Raw genomic sequence first — 21,513 nt, forward strand, 5'->3', positions numbered from 1 at the left:
AAGAATGGATTACAGGAATAAAAGTTAATAGAAGCAGGCATGGTTGTGCACACCTATTATCCCAGCAGCTCAGTAGGCTGAGGCAGGAGGATCACAAGTTCAAAGCCAGCCTCAGCAACGGCAAGGCACTAAGCAACTCAGTGAGACCCTGTCTCCAAATAAAATATAAAAAAAGGGCTGGGAATGTGGCTCAGTGGTCTATGTGCCCCTGAGTTCAACACCCCTATACCAAAAAAAAAAAAAAAGTTAATAGAAAAAAATTTTTATAATGTTTAGAGAAGTGATATTACCTGATTCTAAGACTTATTTTAAAGCTACAGGACAGGCATATTGGTGCACACCTGTAATCCCAGCTATCCCAGAGGCTGAGGCAGGAGAATCACAAATTTGTGGCCAACCTTGGCAACTTAGTGAGACCCTGTCTCAAAAAATAAAAAGGGCTGTAGCGTACTTCAGCATTAGAGCATCCCTGGGTTCAATCCACATTATTTATATAAAAAATAAATTTTATTTTTATTCAAATAAAATAATAACAATAAACTTATAGTAATCAAGACAGTGTGGTATTGGTGTCAAGATGAACATATACATCAATGGAACAGAAGAGCAAGTGCAGAATAAATCCACAAGTATGTGGTGGCACGTGCCTGTAATCCCAGCCACTTGGGAGGCTGAAGCAAGATGATTTCGAGTCTGAAGCAGGTGGAGAAGGACTGGGAGTTTAGTTCTAAGGTAAATCATCCTTGGTTTCAATCTGGGAGGGGGAGGGGCAGGGGGAGGAAGAAAAAAAACCCGGCTGTGCCAAGTGTCTGTGAGAGTGTAAAATGTAGAACTGGAACTCCGGCCTAGCGGGAATGTAAAATAATACAACCTCTCAGAAAACAAGTGTTATTCCCAAGATTATAAACATGCACTGTCATAGGACCCAAACATTCCATTCCTAGGTATTGACCCAAGAAACATGAAAGCAGGTGTCCACACAAAATCTTGTGCATGCAATTCCTAAGGGTTTTGTTAGTAATAGCCCAACTGGAAACAACCCAAAGGTCCCTCAACAGTGAATTGCTCAACAATTTGGGGTGTACCCATACAAAGCAAGACTATTAAATAAATTTTACTTTATTATAGAAACAAGGAACTATTGATACACACAACATGGATGAACCGCAAAAGACTTATGCTGAGTGGGTACAGTACGGTTCCATCTTCTCTACATAAGATTCTAAAAAATGCAAACTACAGTGACAAATTACATCAGTGGTCGCCTAGGGAGGGGGAGAGTTTCCTAAGTGGCATGAGGAAACTTTTAGCACTGATGGGATGTTTTCATGATCTTGATCGTGGTAATGGCTCCATGGCGGTCACATGTCAAATTGTGCTCTAAATATGTGCCATTTATCCCAGTCAATTATATCCGATTGTTTTTCAAGATAAAGTCAGGTGACTTAGAGCCCAGGATCACCCAGTCGGGAACTGGGGGCGTGATTCAGAAGGGCCAGCCATCGGGAGCGGCTCTCTGGCCCAGGAAAGTGCTGGAAGGCCCCGAGCTGCGCGCGGCCGCCGTTAATCATTACCAGTGGGCGGCCCGAGCGCGGCTCCGCCCCGGGGCAGCCTCCAGAGCGCCCCGCGCGCTCGCCGTGCCTCCGCCACCTGCTGCCCGCCCGGCCACCTGCCCGCGCGCCGCGCCCGACATGGTGAGCTCGAGATCGCGCCGCGCCGGGGCGGGGAAGGGCCGGGCGTGGGGAGGGCGGTGGGGTCCCTTCAAGCCTCTGCAGAGCCTACGTGGCCCGCCTTGGACGGTCGGGTCTCCCTGGCGGGGGTGGCCACCGGGCTGTTGAGGGGCGGTGGCGGGCAGGCACTGCGAGGCGGCAGCTGGGCCTGGCCTTGGCTCCCTGTCGCACAGCTGCGCGCCCGCGCCAGAGGCGGGGCGGAGAGCGGGGGCAGCTGCTGTGCGCGCCCGGGCAGGGCCTGATCCAGGCCCCTTCCTGCCCCCACTAAGGTTGGGGGTCTAGCAGGGATTCAGACCTGGTACCAATACACCTGGCCTCAGACCCCGCCCCTGCTCCTGATTGGAGGTCAGTGCCCTGCGTGGGCTCCTGATGGCCCCGGATCATCCTTCTTCCAGGCTGAACTCCCCCCCGGGGCGGGCTATCAGACCCTTCCGGGCTGTGCATCCGGGAGCGTCTAGGCCAGGAACCGTCGTTGGGAGCATCCAGGACTGGAAGGGCATTTTGGCAGTTACAGCTTGGTGATAGGGGCTGAGATGCAGGTTTGGGTAATCAGTAACCCCTCCGCACACTCCCCCAGAGACCAGAGGTGGGTCTAGGCCTGACCCTGATTTACTAAGCAAACAAGGCTCCTTCCCTCTGACCCCAGAGTTCAGTTTTGTCAGTCTGCCCAGGCTATGGGACTTTGGAAATCCTAGAAGATTCTAAAAAGATATAGGGGCCCTTCAGGAGCTCACCTGTACCTGCCTGCCCCCTTTCAGAGCAAAGAAAATAAACTGGTCTCTGATGTCTTGGCTGACATTTGGTTGCCTGGAAACAGACCAGGCTTATCAGCCCCAGAAAAGGCAGCTCTGGAAAGGCGACCTTGTTGTCAGGTGGACCATGCACATCTCAGCTGCCATCCCTGTCCCTGTCTGTAGCCATGGCAAGAGAAGGACCAAGCCTCATCCAGTTCAGAGAAAGATCCCACATTTTCTGGAGGGAGAAAATCTTCTACCCAAAGTGCTAGGTCAATGCAGTGAACCCATCATGGCCTCTGGGGATTGAACCCAGGGGCGCTCAACCACTGTCACATCCCGAGCCCTTTTTATATTTTATCTAGAGACAGGGTCTCGCTGACTTGCTTAGGGCCTCGGTAAGCTGAGGCTGGCTTTGAACTTGCAATCCTCCTGCCTCAGCCTCCTGAACCGCTGGGATTATAGGCCTATGCCACCGAACCTGACCCAGGAGGTATTTTTAAAAACCCATGCATTTACTTAGTAGCCGTGTGGTTTATTAAAGTGTTGCACTGGCACTTCTGGATGATTCGTGAGGTAGAGCTCTTGTTGCTTGACCCATGAATCCAAAATTCTCTGAGTGCCACAGGGCCACCTAACTGGTAAATGGTGAAAACTGAGACTTAAACCAGCTGGGCCAACTCCCCCCAGGGCGTCCAGACTGTGGGCTGCTTCCTAAAACCTCAAGGAAACTCCCTTGCTTTCTCTCCCCAGACCTAATTGATTTCAGCTTGGCCCCTGTCCCTGTCTGCTCTTGGGTGGTTTTATTTTAGAAGTCTAGCTTCTGGGGTCCTTTAAGCTCCTGGGTCCCTCTAGAGGACAGAACTGACCCTGGTTTCTTCTCTGAGGGTTCATTCGTGGCCTGACCCGTGTCACGTCGGGCTTCCTCCAGTGTGCCCTACCAATAGACAAACAGGATGGGGTTTGCCAGCTGCCTCAGGAGAAGTTACTCCCCCTCTGGGACTGAGCCCCGTGGCCAGAGCTCCCCAAGCTTCCAGGAGACAGAAAGCCTGAGAACCTAGGCCTGGCAGCTGGGGACCAGAGGCTAGGTGGTGGTGTGGTTAAGTGCCTTTGGGGCGCAGAGCCATGGCAGTCGGCTGCAGTGTGGTTAAGAATCACTGGAAACGCGTTCTACATGCTGTGCCCAGCACAGCCCAGGGATGCAGATGCACAGACCACACTTTTGAGAACCTCCTAGTGCTGGGGTGAGAGGGGTGGAGAAGCCCTGTCTCCTCTCTACACCTCCGCTTTCTCTGAAAGCTCTGGAGGGGTGGGGGTGGGGGGCGCAGAGAGGACAGAGTTGATACCAAGGGAGGCTGGAGCAAGGAGTGGCAGTGCAGGTCTAATCCCAGCCACTCGGGAGGCTGTGGTGGGAGGATCATGAGTTGAAAGCCAGCCTCAGCAACTTAGCAAGACCCTTTTAAAAATAAAAAGGGCTGGAGATGTGGCTCACTGGTTGAGCGTCCCTGGGTTCAATCCTTGGTACCAAAAAAAAAAAAAGGAAGATTGATAAAGGGAGGCCTGATAGTTGGTGCCCTTTTCCTGAATCTTGTGTGAGATCTGGGCAGGATTTTGCTTTTACTCCTCATCATAGATATAATCCACACAGCTGGGGGGCTGGGGGCAGGTTGGAGGGGGGAGTGCTGCTTCATCTTGTGATTGGCATTACACTTCCTTTGGGATCTTTCTCTCTCTGAGGGGAGTGTAAAACTCAACACCTGAGAGCCTATCAGTGAGTAAGCCCAGACCCCACCTCCTGGGTGAAGCACCCCTCTCAAGTCCTGCTGGTCTGTTGCCTAGAGAGCTGCTGCCCTTTGGTCATCCGTGTCCAGAGCAGCCAGCACAGGCTGGCTCAGTTCCCTGTGGTCTGGGGCCCTCTCTTTTGACCTATGAAAGAAATGCCCTTGGGCCTCTGCTCTCTTCCTCTTCTAGGCTGGCAAAGCACACAGGCTAAGTGCTGAGGAGAGAGACCAGCTGCTGCCAAACCTGAGGGCTGTGGGGTGGAATGAGATGGAAGGCCGAGACGCCATCTTCAAGCAGTTCCATTTCAAAGACTTCAATAGGGTGTGTCCAGGGTGGGAGGGTTTGCCCATTCTGGGGCTGGTGGGCCACACCTGTCCCTCCCTTCAAGTCCTACAGTGCCAGACACAATAATCCAGTTTATTCAGGCACCACTGGTGGGGAAATTCATTTCCTTAAATAACTTGGAAAGTGGCATCCTCAGGAATCACAGAGTAGGAATGTGGGTCTTGGACTCTCCCTACCTGGAACAGTCCTCAGAAAAGACAGCCCAAGTAGCAAACAAAGATACATCGGAGGATGTTTTCATAGTCAAAAGACTAAGACTTTAACCTCTTGAAGTTGTTAGGGATCCTAGTATAAGACCTTCTTCCTGCTATAGAGAGACAACCTGGAAGTCAGATCTCAGAGCAGGGGCAGGTTGTCATGGGAAATGATTAGAGCTAAGGGAAGCTGGTCCAGCCTCCTGTATCAATCGACCAGTAAAAGGTGCCCAGGAGTCCTTTCTCTTAGAGCGCTAACCTGGGTTTCACTTCACTTAAATAGGCTTTTGGCTTCATGACCAGAGTGGCCCTGCAGGCAGAGAAGCTGGACCACCATCCTGAGTGGTTTAACATGTACAACAAGGTGAGCAAGGTTGTGTGCCTGTGTTGTGCTCTGTCTCCATCCACATCTGAGCACTTGGGCGCTTTCTGAAGGCTCTCCCTTGAACTGGACTCTGCCCCCCACCACAGGTTGACTGTCCATTCAATCTGTCTACCTCCTTCCTAGAATCAACATTAAGTGGTCAGTCTCACTACATATTAAGGACATTCAAATTAAAACACTTTGAGATACTTGTGGTTAAAGTAGATATCAATAAGGCAAAACCCAAGAAAGGAAAGGCTGTGGGAATCAGGCATAATTATTAATAGCTCCATGTGGTTTTAATCTTTCTGGGGGGATAGAAGAATAAAAAAGTAATAAACTTGAACTGAGAATCCCCATGCATAACAAACAGATCTGTCTGCTTAATCAATTGAATAGTCATACCTAGCATGTGCCAAGAATTCTGCAGGCCTGTTTAAAAACATTAAAGATGGAAGAGGCTCTTTGTAAATGGGTAGTTTAGGAGCCAGCAGTAGTTTGGGTTCTGCCTTTAGCTTTTAGGTTGCTCTTGAGATCTGGATGTTAAATTTTTATTCTGTAGTTGAAGTCACCATTGTTTTTGGAAAACATTAAGGAGAGGTGCAGTACAAGATGGCTTTGCACTGCTGTCACAGACCTGTCAGGGCAGCAGGACCCAGGAAAGATGGCAGTGACCAGCTGCTGTTCTGGAGCGCTTAGTGGGGCTGAGCCCAAGTTAGTGAGTCTTCTACTCTTAGATGAAGTCAGTGGAGTTGCCCTGAACTTCTGTTTGTTTGTTTGTTTCAGGTGCACATCACCCTGAGCACCCATGAATGTGCGGGCCTTTCAGAACGGGACATAAATCTGGCCAGCTTCATCGAACAAGTAGCAGTGTCCATGACATAGACCCTGCCCTTCTTTGCATTCTTCAGGGGAAGGGCGGGTGACTGAACTGGGAATCCAGGTAGGGAGCCCTTGGTCCCTGAGACTGCTGAAGTCGTCCCTCCTGTGTCCACCCTTCTTGCCTCCATGTAGGGGCAGAGTCCATGTTGTGGGAAGATGGCAGCGTCACTGCCAACACCAGGAACTGAGCCCCTTCCCCTCTGCCACTCTTCATCCTTGGGCTATTACATTAGAGTGAGCCCTTCCTTTCCTGGCAGGTTCCCAACAACAATAGTGATTTGCTTCCCAGGATGTGTCTTGATCCCAAATCCGTTTCCCAAGCAGCTGTGACACAGGGTGAAATAAAATCCTATCTTAGGAAACACATGTGTTTTTATTCTTCTAATAAAATCTAATGCATCATGTGGTCCTACTGGGGATGGAACCAGGGCCTTGCACACACCAGGCAACTTCAGGTTCATTATCATGTAGGGGACTTAATCAGGAAGACTATCGACTAGGCAGAGGAAAACTACGTTAAGGCTAAATGTAGGAAAAGAAATGAGCAGTGACTAATGGTGACAAGGATGATTCTGAGTCAAAGACCCAAGGAGGGTTTCTTGAGAGGCAGAGATGGCTACGGGGGCATCATGAACACAGGTAAAGATGAATAGGGCATGGGACCTCCATCTAGACTGTCTGGGACGATGTTGTCGTCTTCTTGCAGTCATGACTAATTTTATGTGTCAATTTGGCTGGGCCATGGGGTGCCCAGACCTTGGGTCAAGTATTATTCTGAGTGTATCAGTGTTGATGTTTTGGATGAGATTCGTGTGTTGGTATTGAGTACAGCAGAGTGCCCTCCCTAAGGCAGAAGGCTGACATAGAGCAAAAGGGCTGGCCCACTTCCACATAGAGAACACTTGCCTATCTGCCTTGAGATGGGACATTGGTCTTTTCCTGCTTTCAGATTCAAACTGAACAGTCCTTGCTCCATGGGTCTCAAGCCTGCAGGCCTCTGTACTGAGGCTGCACCTCAGGTCTCCTGGGGCTCCAGCTTGCCAACCACAGATCTTGGGACTTGCTGATCTCTAGTCACATGAGCCAGTTCCTCCTGTGTGTATACTGGCTGTTTTAACCTCATACACTGACCTGTAACACCAAAGGAGAGCTCCTAATCCTGATGACCTTTGCATTTCTTGAAATCTTAGCCAAGGTCTCAGGGCTCACCTGCTTTTATTCTATAAGACAGGAAATGAGCTGTGGTTTAGGAGTCAGTTAAGGGCTGATTTGCACAGGACTGGTCCCCAGTCAGTAACTCCAAGACAGAATAGGTCTACAGATGTACCATGACTGGGAAGGGGACAGTCAAAGCAGACTCACCTTCACCCCAGTGTGCATGCCACATAGACCCCCCACCTTGCATGTGCTGTGAGACAGACAGGGAAGCTCTCTCCCAGGATCGCTCACCTGTGGTGCCAACCTGAAGCACTGCCTGGGCCCTGAGATGCCTGGCAAATGCCAGAGTCATTAGGAGCAGGCATCCTGCAAGATCCCAACTCAGGCAGTCAAGATGAGTCAAACCCCAGGACCACAAAAGAGGCAGAGGTTGGTGGCTGAGAAATAACCTTGCTGTCTAAAGAGGGTAAGCAGGACCCTTTCCTAGCCTACATGCCGTAAAAGACAATCAAGACCCATGTAGATGGTGATTTCTCTGCAATGCTTAACATCAAGACCAGCAAGATTCAGACAGAGGTCTCTTATATCTGATGACTGAGGATTACAGGACAGAAGACACCAGACATGGAGTTGTGGACGGTGCCTCTGCTTTTATCATGGATCAAGAGTCAAAAAATTGACACCCATGCAGCCCTCCATTTGTATAAGGTAACTGTGTGGGACAAAGACATAGGCAACACTTTTTAGAAACATATGTTTATTCTAAAACTAATCCCAATAATTGAAAATAAGAGGGGATATTAAGCAGAGAAAAGATGATGTCAAACACAAAAGCACAAGTGAAAACTAAGGCCATTAAAACCCCAAGTCAAGAAAGGGCTATCAAAGCCTTCTGCCCATCCAGGCTATGGCCTGTCATCATTTCTGTCACTGTTGGGACCAGCTATAAGCTGCTTGGTGCCTCCAAGAACCCTACAGAGAAGGCAAAGGGGTCTAGAGCTGCAGAGGCAGTGCCAGGCCTCCCGGTCACTACCTGTTAGATGGGCCAGGCCCCGGCTGCAAGCACACCCTGGCCTCTCCTTAGGGTTTATATGCGGCTCAGGGGACCAGGCCATTTGACAGTAGCTACAACGAAGCCAGCACTCCTTACCTTCGTTCTGGAAAAGTCTGAATGGGATGAAAATCAGAATGGAAAGCTAGGCTACCTGAAGACAGCCTTAGATCCTGACCAGCCCTTGGGAAGCCTCCTCTTCCTCTTTCAGAATGAAACAAGATGCCCAGTAGTGACATGTGAAGATCACCAGAGCTCTGTCAGCCCCAAGACCAAATGCCAGGCTCAGAGCCATGACATGTCCTTTGGTCAGATAGAGCTGTGTGGCCCAGCTGGCCGAAGACCATCCAGGTGGCTTATTCCTTGGTACATGGCAAGTAGAGTAGATGAAGATGGCAGGAAACAGAAGATAGCGCTGGTCCTGGGGAACTGATGTCCTGTCCTCCAGGACTCCCAGAACAGGTGTGTCTACCAGTCCTGGTGTAGAGAGACCAATCAGCTACCTACTGAAGCTCCTAGACACCAGCCCGATTGCTGCTAGCTTGTGTCCCTTGGCCCTGCCAATTAGCAGCCACATGACGATTCACCACCAGGGGGCGATCCCTCACCACAGCCCATTGGAGCGCTGCCATCAGGGCATGATGATCTGGTTTGTGTGCACCCCAGTAAACAAATGAATGCAACCATCCACAGTGGGACATTTAATTGTTTAATTTCTTTTAAAGAGATTATTGCTGCAATTAGGAAGGGAGCTTATTTTTGAAGAGGGGGAAGGTTAGAGAAGACAAAAAAGATTTAAAAGAGGCAAGTACCATTTTCCAAGTATAAAACTGGTAATATTAAAAGTGACGTGGCAGTATTTTCACAGGACTACTTACTTCTAATGCAGAAACAAGACAGTATAGTTTTTGCAGAAGCCAATGTGACATCTGTTAGCAACATGATACCATTAATAGATACCCTACTCACCTGAGCCACATACTAGGAATTATGTGCACACCCACCCACACACACACACACACACAAATCTACACAAAATGAAAGCCTACACAAGTGTTAAGTCAAACTAAGGCTCTTAATAATAAATTAAAGTGGTTACAGTCGGTCCCTTTGAAAACCACCACAGCCCCCAGCACCAGTGCTGTCACAGTACAGAGGAAGTGAGTAGCTCACGGTCTGGTCCTGGGGAAACAGAAAGGGCATGTGCTTCTCCTTTTTAGCAGCTAGCAAGCCATGGTGCAGCTTGTTGGGTGGCCCCGACTCCCTGGACCACCTCCAACATGATGCCTGGAGGCCTGGGACAATTCTTGGCTCCAACCACAGCTACTCTCTCAAGGAAGTGCCCACCAGTTCAGCAAGTAGGAGGAAGTGTGTGACTCCCACATCCTAAAGATCTCAGCCTCTTCCTGACACACACACACAAAGGTACATCAACCGCTCTTGAACCCCACAACGCACTGCAGAGCAAACAGGAGGGAAGCAAGCACGTGAGCGCACACTCACACACACCAGCCCTGCAATGATGTGGCCAGCTTGTCACAGTTACTGGGTGAAAAGTACAGTGCTAAAGAACACCTGTGACAGACGTGCTAAGGAACTCGAGGGCAGCTTGAGGACAGCAGCCTGGGAGGCACAAGTCCCTGAGAAGGGGAGGGAACAGAGTGAAGTTGCTCTGGACTTGTTCCTAAGTTCTTGCCACCAGAACAGCGACTTCTAAGACTGGTCCACTTCCCCTAGGACTGGGTCAGGAAGAGCTCACTGCTGGGGAGAAAGGCACATGGTATAATGTCATTAGAGAAGGACAGTGTCTCAACCTAGATCAGGGCCCCCCAAAAGGGAGAAAAGTACGAAGTGAGCGCAGGATTGGCTCTTTCCCTCTGTACACCCTGAGTAACTAGTCTCCTGGAGGAACTCCAGGCCCTAGACTATAATGGCTGCTGGAAGTCGTACATTCCTATTCCAAAATGTTTGTTGTTCCCCTGCTGCTCCCTTTTAGCCAGGGCTGCGGAGCATCCAGTACCTGAGGCTAAATTGCCTAGTACCTTTGGAAAGTAAATCAAAGAAGAAGAGGCAGGAAGATGTGGAGAGAGGAAATGTTCTCCACGCCCTTCCACACCCATCTAGGGTAAATCAAGGCAACTTGTGGAGGTGCTCTGAGCTTTCCTTCAGCAGACAGAATTCCTTAGGGCGAGGCAGAACCACCACTAACTTTGGTGACCCATACGGAACCTGGATGCTCACCTATGCTGATATTCAGGGAAGTATAGAAAACCATTTGGTTTTTGCTCATCACCGAAAGGACTCAAGTATACTCTGGCCATTGCCAACGCAGGGAGGCAGCACCACAACCAAAAAGCCCTAGATGCTCTGGAAACCATTCTCTTCGTACTCTAGGGAAACAGTAACAAACCCATGGGCACATCATTTCAAATAAGCATCTCCAGAGATGGCGACAACCAACATTTCATAGGGCCTGTCAGCAAACAAGAGGACAATGGAGCACTCCATACCCTGCCGTGGGCAATGGAGCAGACGTGGTCAACCACTCCAGTGCTGCACAACAGGGAACAGCAACCTGGCCAACCTGTGTCCCAGAAAAACAGAACGAGCTGCAATGAAAGAGATTTTGAAAGATAACTGAAATACTCTTGAGCAGAGGGCTGCGAGAGACTCCTACTTAGAATGTACCTAACACCCACCCAAGGAAATACCTGTTACATACTCTGTGCTGCCTAGCTAGCCAAAACACCTACCTAGGTAACAAGGAAACCCTTTTGCTATCTTACAGCTTCCCTATAGAATCAAGACAGGCCAGAGCCACCACATAAGAACTGAGCAAAGATGAAAGCTGAGAAGTTAGAGAAGGAAAAAGTTAAAACAATTCCTAGGGTAACATTTATGACAAAGGAAGAATCATTATGCAAGTAGAATCCTCTGGGGGTCTTCAAATTAAAAATCATTAAAAAGTAACAAGAGGAACCAACGTCCTGAGGCGCAAGCTGTCTCGTGGTCTACCTCGTGGTGCTCTATGGAGCAGGAATAGATGTCAAAGTTGCACGCAGCCTGTTCCATCCCTCGAGAACCTTCTAAAGACCAGACGCTCCTTGGGACTGGAAAGGGTCCGTGCTCAGCGGGGTTTTGGAGAACCATTCATTTGGCTGCCCTTGGTCACAGCGTCCGTACTATACAGGCTGTCCAAGAAGACTGAGGACAATTCCACAACCAGATTCCTGTCAACAGTTGCCTGGGCCATGCCGTAAATGGCACCCTATAAATCCAATCAAGGATACGTTATCAGTGGTGATGAATAAGGAACAAGGATGAAACTGTGCTTATGATCCCTGCTCCCCCAGTCCTAGCTCTCCATGTGCACCCACTGACCTTCCTGACTCAGGCTCATTGTATCAGATAAACAGCTGGCACAGTGTACTATGCAAAGGTATTTTCCCGTCTGCCTTTCTGCATAAAGGAACTATTCTACAGGATTTGCTGTTAAAAAAACTCCAGAGAAAATGTGTCTGTTGACTTTTCTGTGTCAAATTATTTTTTCAAATGGACACTGTTTTCACCTGCTTTTGTACAGCACTTTCTAATCCACAATTATAGAAGCTTTATATGTAATATATGTCGGTTGAGACTCCCAGACAACCCTGGGAATGGGCAGGGAGAGATCATCCACAACGATTAACTAACAAAGAGGGAAGTTTGTGAAAAGGGACAGAGACAGGAACACACTCCCAAGTGTCTGATTCTTTCAGACCCCACACCAAAGCCAAAACCTTCCAAGGAGGGAAAAAAATCTCCATGTGTCCTCACCATTCCCGTGGTCTTGGCTTTAGGATTCTTCATGATTTGGGTGACAGATTCTCGGACGTCCTTTAGGAACTGGATTGCTACTCGCTTCCGGGTATGTACTAATGTGATGCAGAAATGAATACTATGGGAAGAGAAAAAGAGATAAACCTTGAAAAAAGAAAAATATGCTCTAAAATAAAGCATTTCCCAATACAGGAATCGACTGGTTGCCTCTTCCCATCGTTCCCAGTCCTATGGGTCAGGGCTCTCAAATCCTTGGATTGTCGAGCACAGGCTGGCATCGGGGCTTCTTGGCAGAATCAAGAACCATCCTAAGAGAATGAACACAGCTGCTTGTCCTGTGCCACCCCTCCCTTCAAGCTGTCCATCATGATTCCTCCAACCCCAGGACCACCAGCGGGATGCTTTATTTTAGATGAAATGCCTTCATAGGGAAAGGACCATGTGGCTTGGGTCTCAAAGGACTCCAGGGCAATGAGGAAACTCATTCACCCTGAAGGGAGGATAAGGGCAGAATTATGAAGAGGAAAAGGCTGGGTATGACTCAGTGGTAGAGCACTTGCCCAGCTTTTGAGAGGCCCTCGGTTCAATTGCCAGTACCAGAAGAAAAAAAAAGGAGATAGGGCTGGCAATGGCAGCCATCCACAAAAGACAGGCTCTACGTAAAGAACACTGAGCAGACCCATTCAGCTGGAGCAAAGGACCTAAGGGTATCGTGAAAGACAGGTTAGAAAAGCATACGAAGAACACAGGGGCAGGCCTGGATGTCAGAGACCTTTCTAGAGGGTTGTGAGATAAATATTACCAGGCCACAAGTATTTTATTAGCAATCTCATGACTGTATACAAAAGAGATCAGAAAGTATAATGACTTGAGAGAGAGTGGGGGGTGGTTCTCATAGCTGACCACTTATCTCAGGTGGCTGCTACCTGATTCTGCTAAAATCGACAGCAAATCTCTTAATGCCTAATTAAATTGCAGGTGGTGAGACAGAAATCCTACAGATAATGAGGTCACCAAGAAAATGCTAGGCTCCAGCAGTCAAACTGTGCATCAGGTTACCTTGCTACCCAAGTTCTTCAAAAGCCATGGAGTGAAGGGGGGAAAAGAGGCTTCTTCAAGCATACCTGGGTGGGAACTGCAACTGGTTCAAGTTCCACCCCTTGGCAGTCATCAAATTAGACAGTCGGTAGATGTCAAAATCATGAGAGCCCAGAGCAATGACTGACAGCTGAGGATTTCCAAAAACGAAGATGCCTTTGATATTCTCCAGTCTGAAAATAAGCAAACAAAAAGGAAATTCAGCCACATATGTCCTTTGGCTATCATCTCTCAATCATCCAAAGCCTTCCCTATAACACAGTCTACCTTCTGGGGCTTTGGTCTTCTCATCTTCTACACTAAAGCAGCTAGGCTGGGATCAGTGTTTCTTAGAAGACCAGAATTACAGGAGAACACTACAAATCCCAAATCCAAACTCCATCAAGACCTAAAGAATCAGAACCACTGGCTTCTATCCCTCTACCCACTCCCAAGTCACAGCAGAGAAGGGAAGCGTCTCCTCCCGCCAGCACTGACACCTGAGCTACTGTCCTCTACCCAGATCTCCCAGGAGATGTCAAAGGGGTCAGGCTATGGGGGCATGGCCAGGCAGATGCCTTAAGCCAACTAGCAGAAAGAGCAAGAGGCAAGGCAGAGTCCCCGTCCTCCACACATACTCTGACTTGAGGAAGCGAGCGGTTTTGATGATCTGTTTGGTAGCTTCAACATAGCCGTTCTCACCGAAGTGCATCAGGGCCGCCCAACAGGCCGCAATGATGCCACCAGGCCGTGAGCCAGCGATGCTTGGGGAAGCATAGATGCCACCCTGCCAATCTGTGCCAATGAAGAACTGGTAGCTCCTGTACTTCTTGTCACTGTATAACAACACTGACGAGCCTTTGGGGGCATAGCCGTACTGAAGAGAGAAGGTGACATGTCAGAGTGGCTCTGCCCAGCAGCACTGGCCCTGAACACAAGGCACAGCGATGTTCGGCACTCACACTAAGGGTTCACACTTAGAGTGTTGAAAGGCAGAAGGAACTTAATGGGTGGAATTCAGATTCTCTCTGTGAGTGAGGGGTGAGGAACTGAGGCCAGAGAAGAATGGTGCCTCGCTCAGTTGATGGGTTTCCTCTCGAGCCTAGCATGGGGTTTTCCTTATTTAAAAACTTTCTCTGGATGATACATCAGGATGGAAACAAGGATGAATTTCTACTGGAAACCAGGAAAGCATGAAGTCACTCAGAGCAACTAAAATCACAATCTGACCACTTTCCCATCTTTTTTTTGCTTAATATTATATTTCTTTTTAAGAACATTGTGGTGCTCAGAATCTAAAAGCTACTTGATCCAGCATGAAAATACACTGTGTAACTGGTTTCCTAATAGAAAATGTGCTCTCCTAATTAACTCTTACTGAAGATAATATGGAACCAATTTCATCCCCAGACCCACCCAAAAATGCATGGTGAAGAAGCAGGGGCCCAGAAGCAGCTGGTGTGGTAAGGCAAGACAGATCTTGATTGAAAACTGACTGCAGATCATTTAGAGTTTGAAAAACAAATCTTCCTATGTTATGAAATCTTCTTAATTTAAAATAAGCTCTTACTTTAAAACATGCACTCTCAACAAGGCTCAGCTTCCTGAGGCCGAATACTCCTACATCTGGATACACTGTCAAGAATGGCCAGCTGATCTCAACTTCACCTTGGCTCACCAACAGCACAGGCACAGGCATTTCAAACATCATAAGCCAAACACCTGAGCACACAGGCACCCTCTTCCCCAAGGATTCTCCCATCAGTGCACCCCAGTCATGCACAGTACTCAGTCCAGGGCCCCAGCACAGGAGCTGCAGCATCAACAGCCACCTGCTAAGGAACTCCAGGATCAACACTCGCCAACTCCACCACCACCTCAAGTAGCCTCAAAGCTTCAGCGAACCCTGTTACAATGGCCACTGAGCTGGCATGCCCTGGTTACATGCAGTGAGTGACAGGGAAGGTCTCTTAGCCACTGTGAGGCAAAGACACCAGATCCTTTCCACTATGGCTTATCACCTGTACCACTACAATCCCATCACCTGAATGGTTGACGAGATGAGAGCAAAGAGCCAGATTTAATTTTATGCTTATAGGACAAACTAATGCATTAGCCAATTTATTTTATAGATAACAGTCAAAATAACCAACTGTCAGTATTTGATTTCCTCCCTAACTCACCTTGTGGGTATCAGCTGAAATGCTGGTCACACCTTTCACCCGGAAATCAAATGGTTTCTCCAGTGGATATCCTGCTTTCTCCATAAAGACGATGAGAAAGCCTCCCAGACACGCATCTACATGAAGAGGTATTTTGTACTTGACAGCCAGCTGGTTCCAAAAAACAAAGAATATCAGAGAATTTCATTATAACCCTATAATAAAAACTTTGTAGGACATGGGTGGAAAGGTGGGCTACAAAGGCACAGCCATCCTGTACCATGTCTCCCCTGTGGTCAAACCTGGCTATTTTTTATATTTCTAACACAGTTATCTTTCAATTGTATTTAGCCTTCAGTCGATGGTGTCCGTGTTCCTAAATGCAGATTACTTCCTGATCTAAATCTAAAAGTCAACACTATTTCAGAATATCTAGTTTAAAGAGACACCTTGGTCATGTATTAATTACACTCCCCAAAGCATAAACTAATGACTTTCAGAGGTCCCAAACAGGGCTGCAAGGCTTACCCTAGGGGCTGATGAGAGCAATTCATCACCACTGTGCTCAAACCTAAAATCAAAACCACTTCTGTCCGCCAAGTATTGCACCATTAGATTCTATTTTTATATCATCTGCTTTTCTTTTTTCTTTTTTTTCCTTGTAGTACTGGGGATTGGACCCAGGGCCCCACATCTAGGCAAGTCCTCTTCCACTCTGCTACATCCCCAACCCTCCATTTGATTCTATTTTAAAATATCAGTCTGACCACCATATTAGCTCAATTATCTCATCACCTTGGCCACTTCGGAGATAGGATCTATCACACCATGAGGAAACTGTGGAGCAGAGCAGACCAGCATAGCAGTGTTCCTGGAGATGGCTCTTCTCATTGCCTAGGGATTTAAAGTTTCAAGAAACATGGGAATCTATGTTTCTGCAAAAAGAGTAATCTACAGTTACTCTTCTCTTCTGCTGTGGTGCAATCTGGGCCACAACTTAGTGTTTTGCACCAGTGTCCCCTCCACTGCTGCAGCCTGGGGAAAGACTTCCTCCCACCATGGGGGACAGAGAAGGCTATTCAGGGAACTGTCCAGAGCACAAGATAAGAAGTGAAAAGAAATACCGACGTAAGAGGCAGAGAGCCCAAATTTAGTCCCAGCCCCACAATGCACTAAGCAATAGTAAATCATTTAACCTCACAGTATATTTCCTCATCTGTGGACTACAATAATAAAACAGCTTCCACAACCCCTTGGACTCTCGCAAGGTTCTCAAGTGTGATTCTGACAGCACTCTGCAGTTAGAAATGTTCTTCCACACAAAGGTGAAGCTTAAAAACAATTACTACTGGGAATGACAATGGCACTAATTCAGGCCAATCAAAAACACAGCTGAGTCTTGGAGTGGCTCATTCACATTGACTTCATGTTAGAAGTAAAATCCAGAGAAAGGAAAATAAAGTGAAGGCGTTGAAAGCAAAATGCAAGTCTTTAAGGTCCCAACCTAGGGGCTTGGTCATATTCTAGGATTCACAGATCTAGGAAAAGATGGAAGCACAGTCCATCACCACGGTCAGGGGCAGCTGCTGGTACTCTGCGACAGTGGGGCTGTCTGTGTGTGACTGGGAAGGCAAGTGGTGCACATCCTGCCCCCATGCCCCCAGAGCACTCACCCGCACGTCCACCTCCATCATCTTATTCAGGCCAACCCTCACAATCTTCATCCCAAAATAACTGGCAGCTTTGTCAAAGGCGGCATGGGCACTTTGGGGAGCCACACTAGATGACGGGGGAAAGGAGAATAATGAAACTCAGACTTGACAGGGTTCAAGAGAGGGCACAGTTAGCAGCCAACTAACTCATCAGAAGTAAACTTATTTTTTCCTCAAATTACTGGAAGTATTCACATTGTTTTCTAAGTGTAAACAAAAAGAAGTCTGATCATTTTCTGTAGAAACCTTCTCCCCACTATTTAGTTAGAAAATCCTTCTGGCAAAAGAAAGAACTCAGAAGTAATTCCAAAGGGAGAGAATCAAAGCACAAATTAGGCATGGCAGGAGGAATTCAGCGACAAGGGGCTTAGATAAGAGCAGGACAAGGCGGAGCATTCTAAAGGCTGGCTATGCTAAGGCACCTCAAAGAGAAGCAGCTTCCCGACCTATGCTCCCTCAGGGACTCAGGGTTCCTGGCAGGGATGCTAAAGTGGTCAAGCACCAGGCCAGCTGTCCCTCCCAACTCTGAAAGATCATGAGCCTATGAGAAACTAAAATCTCTACTTCTCCTTTACTCTTGGAAGCAGCATGTCAAACAGTATTGCAAGAGGAGCTGTGCATAGACACACTTGCTCTCTGACTTTCCTCACTCACCCTCACAACTGCTCTGTTCCCTTTAAGACAGAAAACTCTTATTATGGTAAGTATAAAGCACCAAAGACTTACACATGAAGCAAGAATGGCAGCCTGATTTATTCTCTTAGGCTAAGTATGAGTCACATTCTAAGATCACATGTAACAGAAACTCCTTCGTCACTGCCACTTACAGAAAACACATTAACCCAAACAGTCCAGAGTAATTAGACTGTAGGAGATGGTCTATAGAAAAAAAAATATATAACTAAACACCAAAATTATGTTCACAGGTAGATACATGAGTAAATCTCAAACAGATTTTTAAATAATTTGTCCTTCCAGAATAGCCCTCAGATTGAATTTTTTCTAGGGAGCACCCTAATACATTCAGCCTGAAACATTTGAGAAACTTCCACTGAACTAAGTAGACAGTTTTCCTTAGGCTTCAGAAAACTTAAAAACCATAGGATTCAAACCACAGGATTCAACTCTGTCACTTTTGGAAACAGGATGTCATTCTTCCTAGTAATACATTATCATACACAAACTTGCAGGAGTGGGAACGGTCTGTAACAGTAACAGAATTTTGTTGAATGGGAAAGGACGGGGAGAGGAGCCAGGAGAGAGGGAGAGGAGACTGGATTGTTAGAAGAAGAGAGGCAGCAGGAAATGGGCCACCAGCAGACAAATAGCAGCACTCAACAGGGACAATCTCAGAAGGGAAACAGACACACATACATACATTTCTGGAGTTTTGATCCCTTTCTCTAAGGCCAGGTCCCGATAAGCTTTGCAGGCCATCAGGATGCTTTCTGTTCCCCCAGAGGTCACCTATAATAAAGAAAAGAAGCCATCAATAGGGGGAGTTAGGGACAGATATCAAAATGTACTACCTGCCCTAATCTTGACACTGTTTGGTGCAGAAACATATAAGGATTTGGGTCCATACTACAGGGCAGACACTGCTCTGTCTTCCAGAAGGCACACTGGCTATGTTGCAAAGCCTAATCTTGCTTCAGAAAAAGAAAGAAAACTCTAAATAAGTGAGTGCTTAGCACTGTCTGGAGAAACACGTATCTGCCCAGATTCACCCTGTTTACAATCCACTTATTTTTCTGCATTAATTCATCGATTTTCAGAGAGGATAGTGCATTTTATCCCATTCACAAGTATGAGGATTACTGATTTATTTTATTCATGGTTGGAAGTCAAATCCAGTGCCTTACACATGCTAAGCACACACTCTTACCACTAAACTACAGCCCTAGCCCCATATTATTGATATTTTTGTGTTGGGGGGTTTGGCACTGCAGATTGTGCCTTCACCACTGAGCTACATTCCCAGCCCTTTTTAATTATTATTTTGAGACAGAAGCTTGCTCTGTTGCCCAGGCTGAACTTGAACTTGTGATCCTCCGCCTCAGCCTCTCAAGTCAATGGAATTATACTCATGTACCATTGCACCCAGCCCAGGATTGTTGATTTTAATTTAAAATTTCAAAGCCTGTTTAAGAATGTGAAGTTGTGAAGTTACAAGTCTAGTAAAGTATGCAATACATTAGAAGATCAGAAAAAAGAAATTTGGACTTTCCAAAGTGAACCTGTGGCTTTGACAAGTCTGGAAGATAGAAAAATGCAGAAGTTTCCACTTAGAAGTTTGTTGCTTTACTTATCTGAAAGCAAAACAAAAATCCTAATGTTTTTAAGGGAAATAAAAGATTTTTGAAAGCAAGGCTTAGCCCTACTGATAGGTGAATTTCTTTACCAGAGTTCAAAAAACATGCAGAACTCTTTTCATTTATTCTGTTTTCCTCACTTGACTACAGACCCCTGAAGGTACAGGCCAATCTGTTCCTAACTATATTCCTAGAATCAGCTGAGAGCTGACACCTAACAGACCCTCAGTCAACACTTCTTTTCTTTTTTTTTTCCCAAGCCAAACTGTATCCAGCTTTACGAAAAATACTTTTCAAAAAGAATCATGGTATTTCAGGCAGGACATGAACAATCATTAATAGTATATAACTTTCAAACTCCCTTCTTAGATGGACTATCAAAATCAGAAAGCCACTATAAAACCCAATGAAATCTTGATTTGATGGTCTGAATACAGAAAACTTAGAGTGAGAGTTGACATTTCACATTAACATGTTAACAACTTTTCAACTTTCAGAAAATGAAATAAAAATGGCAGAATTATTAATCTGAAGATCCACAATCCAGAAAAGGAACTGCTGCTTTTCTGAGGGACACAATCTCGATGATGTCACTGGAAGTCCAGACTGCCCTACACACTAAGGGTAAAACCAGTTGTTGGGAGTCAGGTCCCAACAGGTCTGAGTTTAGAAGAGCTAAGTCTATGCCAATGGCAGAGAAGGAGACAAGGATATAAAAATGAATTTGAGTTTTCCATACCACAAGGCTTTGTGCCAAGGCTCTGTGTGCCAATATCAGGGAGTCCCTCTTCCTGGGAGCCAGGGGGAAGTCTTTTAAAATTATCAGGGAAAGATGTTTTCCCCCACAGCAATCCAGCTTTGGAGACATTCTACTAGTGACGTATGCTCCTTCCCCCAAAACCACAATGACATGTTCTATGTGCTAACAACATAGCTTAAAAAAAAAGAAGTAAACCAAAATTCTGTATTTTTATAAAACTTGATAAAAATAGTATTTCAAACTGAACAGTCACCCAAAATAGACAGTTATCAAAGCATCTCCACTTTCTGCAGGGTTATTCGCGTCCTTGCCGGCATCAGCTCTTCCCTTTTTCCCTGTGGGTACCTTCTCTCGCTTCTCTGCAGGGGTCTCTTTAGGCTTGGGCTCTGGCTCAGGAGGTGCAGGTTTGGCAGACAACCCTGCAGATCTTCTCTATGGTTCGTCCTTCACCTTGGCTTCATCTCCTTTAACATCCCCTTCAGCCTTTTTCCTGGGCACGGTGGCGATGGCAGAGGGACCAGGTGCTGGACGTGGGGACACAGCTACTTTGGTCAGTCTAGGGGTGGTTCCTGCCTTTTCTTCCTGACATTTCTTGATGCCTGACTTGATCTCCGTAAACTGTGACCAGCACAGGCATATCATAGCCACTTGGCTATCTTCTAAAAATATCTGAGAAGGAATAATTCCCAAACAAAGACTACAGCACTTAGCTAGCAGAATATCTTCTTAGATTTACCATTTCTGAAAATTCAGACCATCTCGGGCTTTTCTTTTCAAAGGTAAGAAAACTGAATCCCTAACAATTCATTCAGTGTCTTATGTTAGCATCTGGTGGTGAGTAGTAGCCCATCTATGTTTTGATATTTAGTGTAGCTTAATACAAGATGGAAAGAGAAAGGGTGATTATTTCCTAATATCCATCCATATACAGGACAAAAATACCATTGGATACAGAATCCTAGTGACCAGGGGTTATATGAAAACTAACTCAGAAAAGTTAAGCCATTTTTGGACTCAGGAAGCCTTCATGGAACATGTGATTATCATCCGCAAAATAACACATGCAGAGCGGGCATGGGACACTTGTTTGTAGGTCTCTGCATTTCCATGCGGGAGAAGATAAAGTGCTCAGAGTTGAGACCAGCTCTACACATCAGCAGGCCGTCCTGTGGCCTAGCACAAAACCTCAGAATGTCATGTGAGGAGCCAGCCAGCTGTGAAGAAAGTCAGGGAAGTGCCAGCAAAGCCAATCTCCAGCACGTCAATCTCAGGTTCCTAAGGTTTGGTAATAACCGAAGCAAAAAACATTTTCAAATTACGATGCACCCACTTCATGTGTCCTGTTTTTTGATCAATAACTAATCAAATCAACATCATTACTTTGTTGGGCAAGCATGAGTGTACTGTGAAAGCAGGAATGCCTAAATCCTA

The 21,513-nt window shown here is 46.8% G+C and overlaps 2 protein-coding genes across 5 annotated transcripts in view; one reads left to right on the forward strand and one right to left on the reverse strand.

Moving 5' to 3' along the window:
- The first annotated feature begins 1,331 nt into the window (after positions 1–1,331).
- Positions 1,332–6,393, forward strand: Pcbd1 (pterin-4 alpha-carbinolamine dehydratase 1). The gene is made up of 4 exons (XM_046419706.1): positions 1,332–1,694; positions 4,436–4,567; positions 5,069–5,149; positions 5,936–6,393. The coding sequence occupies exons 1-4, from the start codon at positions 1,347–1,349 to the stop codon at positions 6,032–6,034; spliced, it is 660 nt and encodes a 219-aa protein (XP_046275662.1). The 5' UTR covers positions 1,332–1,346; the 3' UTR covers positions 6,035–6,393.
- Positions 6,394–8,936: 2,543 nt separating this feature from the next.
- Positions 8,937–21,513, reverse strand: part of Sgpl1 (sphingosine-1-phosphate lyase 1) — a 59,093-nt gene continuing 46,516 nt past the window's right edge. For all 4 annotated transcript variants that reach the window (XM_046419704.2, XM_046419703.2, XM_058577904.1 and 1 more), the window contains 8 exons: positions 18,389–18,477; positions 16,972–17,077; positions 16,094–16,192; positions 15,320–15,469; positions 13,775–14,013; positions 13,184–13,330; positions 12,057–12,177; positions 8,937–11,508 (listed from right to left, as the gene is read on the reverse strand). In XM_046419704.2, the coding sequence (XP_046275660.1) occupies positions 11,368–11,508; positions 12,057–12,177; positions 13,184–13,330; positions 13,775–14,013; positions 15,320–15,469; positions 16,094–16,192; positions 16,972–17,077; positions 18,389–18,477 (1,092 nt within the window). In that variant the 3' untranslated portion in view covers positions 8,937–11,367. The remainder of the gene's footprint in view (positions 11,509–12,056; positions 12,178–13,183; positions 13,331–13,774; positions 14,014–15,319; positions 15,470–16,093; positions 16,193–16,971; positions 17,078–18,388; positions 18,478–21,513) is intronic.

This window comes from Marmota monax, unplaced genomic scaffold, assembly GCF_021218885.2.
Source record: "Marmota monax isolate L192 unplaced genomic scaffold, Marmota_monax_Labrador192_F-V1.1 WCK01_AAM20220418_F8-fsc00019, whole genome shotgun sequence".
Classification (NCBI taxonomy): domain Eukaryota; kingdom Metazoa; phylum Chordata; class Mammalia; order Rodentia; family Sciuridae; genus Marmota; species Marmota monax.